Raw genomic sequence first — 10,772 nt, 5'->3', positions numbered from 1 at the left:
ATATTATTGGTATTCTTGACTGCCTTTTTATGTGTACCTATCTTTGAAATACTGTCCTGTTGATTTAGAGTTGAACTTTATACATTTTGTACCGTCTGGTAATATTTCTCGACATTGTAGCAGTTAACTGCACACGGTAAATTTTCCTGAAAGCTAAATCATACATAGCATTTGCAATTTTTTCAGAATATGTTTTATCAATGTTTATGGGACTTTTTTTATTGTAATCTTAATTTTGTCTTAATAAATTTTCTGGTTCCTCAAACCAGCTGACTTCATATTAGCTTAAAAATGACAACATACACACATTGTGTGTATGTTGTCATTTTTAGATCTGTAATATTTTGAAACTGGGTTCTTATTGGTTGCTTTTGGAATGGTGAGATTTGAAAATATGAAAAAAATAAAAATTTTTTTGTTTAATACATTTTTTTAAATTTATGTATGATAGTTTATTGATTTTTGTTTTAATGTTCATTCAGTCTCTTTTCTATAGTTCCATTTCTTAGTCAACTTAGTAACTACAGATCATAAGGTGTAATATTGGTAGTTCAATCTTCCACAGAATTAATTAATTAATTACTTTCAAAGAGCAACTGAATGAGTAAATATTTATGTCCTTAAAGAATAAAACCAAATTATTGTCAAATGTACATTATTTGAATATTATTGTAGGTAATAATACATTATTATACACCATTCTATATATTATGAACACAAATAATTTTAATTAAATTTTTTTCTTATTTTCATCAATTTTATAAGAAACACTATATGAAATAATACATGCTGTCAATTTATGTGCCATTTTATACACACAATAGAGTACTACCACCAAAGACACCAACACACCAATCAAGATATCCAGCAAGAGGTACTGATACCAAGGCATATTTACTGCTGCAACTCTCAAATGATCACCTCCACCAAATTTTAATATATGTTCTGTCCAATATATAGCTGTTTCTAATGGGGGTAACAGCCTGTCTCTATACAATTCTGATAATCTTCTAGCATTTTCTCTGTACCTAAAATCAGTGACAAAAGCAACATGTTTACTAATTATACAAAATACAAGAAGCATTTACTAAAACTACTAATTTTTGTAAGTTGATTGTTAAAAAAAGTTGTGAAAAAACAAATTTGATATTGAGTTAGTGAACACCTTTTATTAAAAAAACGTTTGAGCTCATATTTACGTTAATTTTCTTAATATTTTAATTTACAAACTTTTAGACTGGTTCCACCATTATGATAGATTTGTAGACTATGTTTGCAGAAAAGTTTAGCTGAAAATAATTTTATCCATAGTTGTTTTATAGGCATTAGCCGTGCACTTATCTCACCATCCTCTATAGTATCAGATATTTAATAAAATCTATTGATTTTTCACTGTCTCCTTGCCTGACCACTTCCTGTAAATTAGGGTCATAAAGTTTTCTTCACTAAACTTAAAAGTTCTTTTAAACAATGCTGTGCATGTCTAACATAATGCAAATGTGATTTTTTTCTACTTTTCACTATAAAAAAAAATATTTCTTGTGTCATCTGTAAAGTGAATCAGCCTCTTCCAGATTTCTGGCAGCTAACAATATTGAAATTTATGCAATCTTAAACTTAACAAATTGTTTATTTGTGAAACTTTTAATTTAATATTTTCAATAATTCACCGTTGCAGAAGTATTTAATTTTATTCTGTATGAAATATAATTAGTTGAAAATATATATCTCCACATATCAGAAAATACTGTGACACTGGAGGAACAAATGTTCTCTATAATCTACATTTGTAAATTTTTCTGGGAATGAAAATAAAGTGATTAGTTTTCACAATCAAAATCATGGTTTCAATCAGCCTCTGAATTCACTGAACAAATCAAGTTCTATGAAACCCATGTTCCGTAGTGAACATCTGTATGTATCTTTGAATTGTGTACATTATTTTGTCCAGTCATCGTGGATTAAAATCAACTCCTAAAGCTAAATGAAATTATTATCTATAATATCTATTAACCAAATTATACTAATTTCATAAAATTATAAAACACAAAAATGTGCACTCTAAAATAATGACTTTATTGTAACATGCTAGGGGCAACCAGTAATCGCTGCAACATATACCATCAGTCATCCCCCAGATGTCACGGCAGTAGATTGCGTCCCTATCTTGGTTTTCCCTGAAAACCAAGATACTTCAACAGTACTTCACAGAGGGCCTTCCCTTCCACTTCAACAGAGGGCCTGACCCTTATTGTTGCACTTAAATTTACATATATTATATGTAAATTTACATATTATATGTAATATTACATTATATGTAATTTAAATATAAAATATGTAAATTATTATATATATATATATATATATATATATATATATATATATATATATATATATATGTATATTATTATACATTAATTTACATATATAACATAAATGATTTACAGGTTATCATCATCCACTAAATAAAAGTTATTTTACATAAAATGTTATTAAAAATAAGTAAAATGTACTTTAAAAGTAAATAATAAGTATAAAGTTACTTTAAAGTATTAATATGACAATATTTTTATAAGTTCATGAAAAAATAAAAAATGTATTCCAATGCCTAATTTCATAGTACCAATTGCTGTAGAAAGCAATAGTTGAATAATGCAACATTAAGTAAAATATTTGTAGAAATGGTTCAACCATGAGTAGACCTGTAAATATATGTAAAGAATTATGTCAAAACACATGGCAGAGTAAAAATAATGATATGAAAGACTGAAGCCACAAAAGAGGAAAGAGACATATTTGGATTTGAAGAATATTTTTGCACAACATATGAGGAGTGTTTAATGAATGATAATAATGATTATGAAAAAGAAATTTGTATTAAAAAATAATTTAAAAGAAAACAACTGATAAATTAAATACTAAAGGGAAAAGTCATTTTATACATTTTTTTGTCTTCAGTCATTTGACTGGTTTGATGCACTTCTCCAAGATTTTCTGTCTAGTGCCAGTCATTTTATTTTGGTATACCCCCTAACATCCTACATCCCTAATAATTTGTTTTACATATTTCAAACGTTGCCTTCCTGTACAATATTCCCCATCACCTGTTCCTCCAATATCAAAGCAACTATTCCAGGATGCCTTAAATGTGGCTTATAAGTGTTGTCTCTTTTAGCTATATATTTCCAAATGCTTCTTTCTTCATCAATTTTCCGCAACACCTTTTCATTTGTCACTTTACCATCTGACTTAACATTCTCTTATAGTACCACATTTCAAAAGTTTGTAATCATTTCTTCTCAGGTACTCCGATCATCCATAAAAGTCACTGCCATAAAAAGCTATGCTCCAAACATATACTTTCAAAAAAGTTTTCCTGATGTTTAAATTAATTTCTGATGTAAACAAATTATATTTCTGACTGAAAGCTCATTTCACTTGTGCTATTTGGCATTTTATATTGCTCCTGCTTCGTCCATCTTTAGTAATTCTACTTCCTAAATAACAAAATTCTTCTACCTCCATAATCTTTTCTCTTCCTATTTTTATATTCAGTGGTCCATCTGCTTTATTTCCACTACATTTCATTATTTTCATTTTGTTCTTGTTTATTGTCATGTGGTGGTTCTAGTGTAGGACTTCATCCATGCCATTCATTGTTTCGTCTAAATCTTTTTTACTCCCAGCTACAATTACTATATCATCAGCAAATTGTAGCATCTTTATCTTTTCGCCTTGCACTGTTACTCCGGATCTAAACTGTTAAAAGGGGATAGAAACATCCTTGTCTGAGTCCCTTTTTTGTTACTACTTCTTTCTTATGCTCTTTGATTATTATTGTTGCAGTTTGGTTCCTATAAATGTTAGCAATTGTTCTATCTCTATTCTTGAACCCAACATTTTTTAAAATGCTAAACATTTTATTCCAGTCTAAGTTATCAAATGCCTTTTCTAAGTCTATAAATGCCATGAATGCTGATTTTTTTTCTTTAATCTTCCTTCTACTATTAATCTGAGCACTAATATTGCATCCCTTGTCCCAAAACTTTTCCTGAAACCAAATTGGTCTTCTCCTAACACTTCTTCCACTCTTCTTTCAATTCTTCCGTACAGAATTCTAGTTAAGATTTTTGATGCACGAGTAATTAAGCTAATTCATCTGTATTCTTCACATTTTTCTGCTCCTACTTTGTTTGATATCATGACAATAACACTCTTTTTGAAGTCTGACGGAACTTCTCCTTTTTCGTAAATATTACACACCAGTTTGTATAATCTATCTTTACCTGCATTGCGCAGTAATGCTGTAGTTATCATGTCTATCCCTCTATCCCAGGAGCCTTTCTGCCATTCAAATTTTTTAATGCTCTATTAAATTCAGATCTCAGTATTGTATCTCTCTTTTCATCCTCTTTAACTTCCTCTATAACACCAATTTCTAATTCGTTTCCTCCATGTAACTCTTCAATCTATTCCACCCACCTATCAACCTTTTCTTTTGTATTATAAATTGGTGTACCATGTTTAACACATTATTATATTTTACCTTATTATTACAAAATGTTCCTTAACTTTCCTGTATGCTCCATCTATTTTACCAATGATCATTTCTCTTTCCACTTCTGACCACTTTTCTTTAATCCACTTTTTTCCCCGCTAATTTGCACTTCTTGTTTATAGTATTTCTTAATTGTCGTTAGGTCCTTTTACCTTTTTCATCACTAGCATTCTTATACTTTCTAAGTTCATCCATCAGTTGCAATATATCCTGTGATATTCAAGGTTTTCTACCAGTTCTCTTTGTTCTGCCCGAGTTTGCTTCTGCTGATTTAAGAATTTCCTTTATAACATTCTCTCACTTTTCTTCAATATTTTCTACCTTATCTTTTTTACTCAGACCTCTTGCAATGTACTCCTCAAAAATCTTCTTTACCTCCTCTCCCTCAAACCTCTTTAAATTCCATCGATTCATCTTGCACATTTTCTTCAGGTTTTAAACCCCAATCTCCATTTCATTAACATTAAATTATGGTCGCTATTGATGTCTGCTCCTGGATATGCTTTGCAGTCTATGAGTTGATTTATAAATCTTTGCTTAACCAAGATATAATCTACCTGATACCTTGTAGTATCACCTTTTTCCATGTTTATATTCTTTTATTATGATTTTTAAATTGGGTACTGGCAATTACTAAATTATACTTAATGCAAAACTCTATAAGTTGGTTCCCTCTTTCATTTCTTTTGCCTAGCCTGTATTCGCCCACAATATTTCCTTCCTTGACTTTTCTGATGCTTGCATCCAATCTCAAACTATTATTAAATTTTTTTCGCCTTATATGTGTTTAATTGCTTTGTCATTTTTTTGTACACACTCTTTACCTCATCATCATCATGGACACTTGCAAGCATATAGACGTTAACAATTGTTGTTAGCTTAGGTTTTGATTTTATTCTGATTACAATGATTTTATCGCTATGCTTTTTGAAATATTCTACTCTCTTCCCTATCTTCTTGTTGATTATGAAACCTACTCCTGCCTGCTCTTTATTCAACACTGAGTTATTATTCTAAAATCAGTTGACCAAAAGTCGTTTTCTTCTTCCCACTGAACCCTGCTAATGCCTACTACATCTACATTTAACGTACCCATTCCCCTCTTTAAGTTTTCTAACCTACCAACCTTTTTTAGGCCTCTAACATTCCACACTCCAACTTTTAGAATGTTATTGTTTACCTTCCTTAGCAGTCCTCACCCGGAGATCTGAATAGGGAAGTAGTTTACCTCTGGAATATTTTACCAAGGAAGGCAGCTCCATCTTTGTTACACAAAAATGCAGAGAGGTACACCTTCTTAGAAAAAAAAACTGCTGTAGTTTTCCATTGCTTTCAGCTGCGCAGTAATCAGAAGATTGAGTGATGTTGACATGGCCGTTTAAGTCTTTCTAACCTACACCCTTAACAACTACTGAAAGAGCTGCTGCCCTCTTTCAGGAATCATTCCTTTGTCTGGCTCTCAACAGATACCACTCTGATATGGTTGCACCTTCGGTCCAGCTACTCTGTATCACTGGGCACTCAAGCCCCCCCACCATCAGCAAGGTCTTATCATTCATAGAGAGGGTCAGTTTGTTATATAAACAATAATGTCAGTTTAGTAAATTCAGTGAGCGTAAAGCTCACTGCTTCCATTCAACAATAGAGGGAAGTGGAAATTTTTCTACTTATTTATCTATTTACAAGATCAGTTACTTTAGAACATGCAATTCAAAAATAAATAATCTATTTGTATCAAACAATTTCAAAACTTACTTCTTATCTGAAATTAATGATGTTAGAGCATTGTAAAATGATTCTTTCGTTAATTTATTGTATGCTAGATAAATTGCAGCACCAGATGCTTCCACAGCTCTAACATTTGTATGTTGATCTCCATACATCGGTATTCCTAAGATAGGGACACCACAGAACACTGCTTCTGATGTTCCAAGCAACCCACCATGTGAAATAAATGCCACAACATTTGGATGAGCTAGATAGAATTAAAATTAAAAAAATTAAATAAAAAATATTCTCTAAAAGATTAATCCTTTAATTATGTACACAATGATCATACTAAAAAAATTACAAACACATTTGTATAGCCACAAATTTATTCTTAATGTATATGCTATATATAGCACAACAGTATGTGCACTCTTTGTTTTTCCAACCAGCAGCTTTTATGTAACTTCTCTATACTTAATTCCTATGCTTTTTAGCATTCCATAGTGTCACGAGGGAATATTGCTACAACTAGTCAGATTTAAGCGTACACTTAAATATAGTTCTAATTAATTGCTTGACTGTTAAAAGAAGAAATATTAACTTCTCTCAAGTACACCAATCTTATTTTAATGAGGGAACACACTAAGGAAAAAACGATCAAAACCTTGTGACTGCAACACAATGGTAATCAGAATTATAACTGATAATTTAATTATATAGTAACAGCTTACCTGGTACAGAACTTTTATTTTTTATTATAAGTTTTAAAACAAAATAAACAGTACTATTTTTTTTCTTTTTAGATTTAAATTAATATGTATAAAACATATTTCATTAATTTATGATGTAAATGTAACTTTTATATTAGTCACTTTGTAAATTGCATATCTCTCTTTTTTAATAACAAGAACAAGTTAAGAGTAAAGATTAATTACATTTAGTTATTTAAAACAACTCAACTACCTCTGCAAAACAAATAAATCAAATATATTTTGCAACATTGATATTTAAAATGCACAAAAAATCCCACACTTGAACATTATTAACTACTACGTCAACTCTCAACAACTATATACTAAACAAACAAATTCAACTCAAACAGCACAATTTTTGACTGCATTGTAAACATGTAACTGCCTAATTAAAAAACCTATCATCCATAACATCCACTGAAGTTTGTGTGAGAATAACGGCACATTTGACTGGTAAACATTTTTTGTGTGTTTAAATGTGGCTTAGTCTTTACAAAATGGATCACTTCCAGTAAATCTTTCACAGACTATTCAAAGAAAAGCTTTTTAGAGGTTTTTTGAGATGAAAGATATCTAAAACATCTCAGTTATGCCAAGAAACATCAGTAAAAATTTGATTGTGATTGACAGAGTAGATTTTTTGTTTATCTCGAACAAACAAAAACCCTCTTCCTCTTTATATAACAGTATGTATATATATTAAAAACCAACTTAACCACCAAATACAGTAACAGAAAAACCTAAAAAAACTAATACAAATAGTATACTTTCGTGGGATCCAGCATCATCAGTTGGTACATAATTCTACAATTACATCAACAAATAAATACAGAAAAAGAAATAAAAAATTAAAAATTTAGAAAACAGAAAACCCTAACAACCACAAAAGTTGTAACAACACAACTTTACTGCAATGACATAATTTCTCTAACTGGCAGGTGTGAAGGGGCGGGCTGATATTCAGAGTAGACTTTTATCAGAATGCAAAGTTAGTGCTTTATCACGTAAAAATGTTTTTTCATGGATTGAGAAGTTCAAAAGTGGCCAGACAGGTGTGACACATGAAGAGAGAACAGGACGCCCATCAACCTCCACCACCTGCACCATGGATGACAAGATTCAACAAGCTCAAGAGATTCAACATAACTCAGTTTGAAGTTATGCTGACTTTGTATCTGTGTATCTTTCATACGAGTTTATGCAGTGAGTCATAGCAGTGGGCGAGTTTAGACTTGATATCCATCGGGTTGGTCTAGTGGTTAACGCGTCTTCCCAAATCAGTCTAGTTGGAAAGTCGAGAGTTACAGCGTTCAAGTCCTAGTAAAGCCAGTTATTTTTACACGGATTTGAATACTAGATCGTGGATACCGGTGTTCTTTAGCGGTTGGGTTTCAATTAACCACACATCTCAGGAACGGTCGAACTGAGATTGTACAAGACTACACTTCATTTACACTCATACATATCCTCATTCATCCTCTGAAGAATTATCTAAACGGTAGTTACCGGAGGCTAAACAGGAAAAAAAAAAGAGAAAGTTTAAACTTGATGCTTGTGTGTAGGTCTACTCGATATTTTTAATTAGTAAATAGTTTAAATAGTAATCGTAATTAGTTTAAATAGTAGTGGTGTTGTAATTTTTTTGCAGTAACTTTAATGCCTTTTTTTAAAATAATCTAAGTAGACAATTTGAAGACTTTTTAATTTTTTTTGTCATCATTAATTGGCTAGTATTATATAATTATGAGTAAAAAAAGGCAGATTTACTAAACACTATACTTGTATGTCATTCTTATAAGTAAATATTTATTTATTGTGATTATACATAATATATATTATTTAAAATATTTATCATAACTATAAGAGAATAAATTGAAAATGTAGGGTAAAATATAATAAACTCCCGCCTCTCCAACCTTAGCTCATGCGCAACTTACATCAGTCTCTTTACTCTCTTTACAGTCTCAACATTTTCCTATTCCTTTGTTATTATCAAGATGTAGAACTTTTCCCTTTCTGTTTCTCGCAAAACTTTTTTTATGAGCAGCATTTTTTTAAGCCTATTCATATTTTAAGTAAAATCATAACATAAAATAAAATAAAAAATAAGCTTTCAAAAATAATAAAACCACACAAAAATTACTATAATAATTGTTTACAATTCGTCTTTATAATTTTAATTTTTTGATTTTCCATTAAATTAAGGGTTAATGAATAATTGGTATAAGTAGACTGTCTTGTAAAAATAATTCTCACTCTGTTCATCTTGTGTATTTAGAAGAAACTGCTAATTTAAATCGCACAGACCTAGGATTTTTCCTGCTTATAATTTAGTATCACGAGAACATAGTATCATCTGTGTGGGAATTATGGAAGAGGTTCATTTAACATATTATTGCTCACATCTTATAGTGTTTAAAAAGATACTTAAGTTGTAAATATAACTTATTTTTTTAAATATTTTTTGTAGGTTTTTGTTGAAAGTTTTTTTTTTAACTTCTGTTAATATTTGAAAATTATATTTACAAGTTTCCTCCAAATACACAAAATGAACAGACTGAGAATTATTTTTACAGGATAGTCTACTTATACCAGTTATTTACTATTTACAATTATTTACTAAATTCAAATTATAAAGATCAATTGAAAACATATTATTTTAATTTTTGTGTGGTTTGTTATGTGTTTTATTATTTTTGAAAGCTTATTTTTTATTTTATTTTATGTTATGTAATTTTACTTAAAATACGGATAGGCTTAAAAAACGCTGCTTGTAAAAAAAGTTTTGCGAGAAAAAGAAAAGCAAGAGATTTACATCTTGGTAATAAGAAAGGGATAGGAATTTGCTGTAAAGAGACTGGCATGAGCTAAGGTTGGAGATGTAGGAGTCTCTATTTTTTTTTTACCCTACATTTTCAATTTATTTGTTACAGTAAAGAAAAATATTTTAAATAATTTATAACTTATATTTGTAAAAAAAAACTACAGGACCTACACACTTACAATAAACCTGAGCTCAATCACTGGGAGCATCATAAACAGATTTTATAAAAGAATAATAAATATGAAAAACTTATGACAGTAAATATATATAATACATATATATATATATATATATATATATATATATATATGTATTGTATATATATGTATTAATATATAAACATTTAAAACAAACTTTTATCACTACATACCAAACCAAATTCTATAGTAAGATGCTTTTAATAACATACTCAAAATATCTTCAGTGATGTTAATCAGGTACATAGCTAGGTACACTTTATTATAAAATCTGGTAAGTTTGTTACTAGAGAAATTAATATTTAAAAACTATCATCACGAACTGTCATACTAAAAAATCTATGATTAGCATAAAAATATACATACACTATTATGACAGAAGTTCAATCAAATAAAAACATTTCCTGATAAAAGGAAATATAGACTGATGTTTTTTAATAGAATTGGGAAATTTGTTAAAAAGAACTATAAATTACAAAATGCTAAAGGGTGGCGTTAAAGCCTTATTTATTGGGTAAAAGAAAACATACTTTTTTATATTAATGAATTTGGGAATGATTTTTAAAAATTTGTCAGGGATAGTTTTACACTTTGCAAAAAACTAAACCGTCTAAAATATACAATTTTACTATAATAACATACATGTGCCTGACAACGATAATGTATTCAATCTTTTAGTAACAATTTAAAAATTTTTATTTTTATTAATAATTTCAACCTTGCAACTTTTA

At 29.5% G+C, this 10,772-nt stretch overlaps 1 protein-coding gene across 2 annotated transcripts in view; it reads right to left on the bottom strand.

Annotated features, from left to right (window-relative positions):
• Positions 1-651: 651 nt before the first annotated feature.
• The window catches only part of LOC142325634 (UDP-glycosyltransferase UGT5-like), a 57,708-nt gene continuing 47,587 nt past the window's right edge, over positions 652-10,772 (bottom strand). For both annotated transcript variants that reach the window (XM_075367638.1, XM_075367636.1), the window contains exons 4-5: positions 6,314-6,533; positions 652-1,028 (exon numbers count right to left, since the gene is read on the bottom strand). In XM_075367638.1, the coding sequence (XP_075223753.1) occupies positions 731-1,028; positions 6,314-6,533 (518 nt within the window). In that variant the 3' untranslated portion in view covers positions 652-730. The remainder of the gene's footprint in view (positions 1,029-6,313; positions 6,534-10,772) is intronic.

Source organism: Lycorma delicatula, chromosome 5 (genome assembly GCF_047948215.1).
Source record: "Lycorma delicatula isolate Av1 chromosome 5, ASM4794821v1, whole genome shotgun sequence".
In the NCBI taxonomy this organism is placed as follows: Eukaryota; Metazoa; Arthropoda; class Insecta; order Hemiptera; family Fulgoridae; genus Lycorma; species Lycorma delicatula.
The sequence above is the reverse complement of the archived record's forward strand: the minus strand, read 5'-3'. Positions and strand labels throughout refer to the sequence as shown.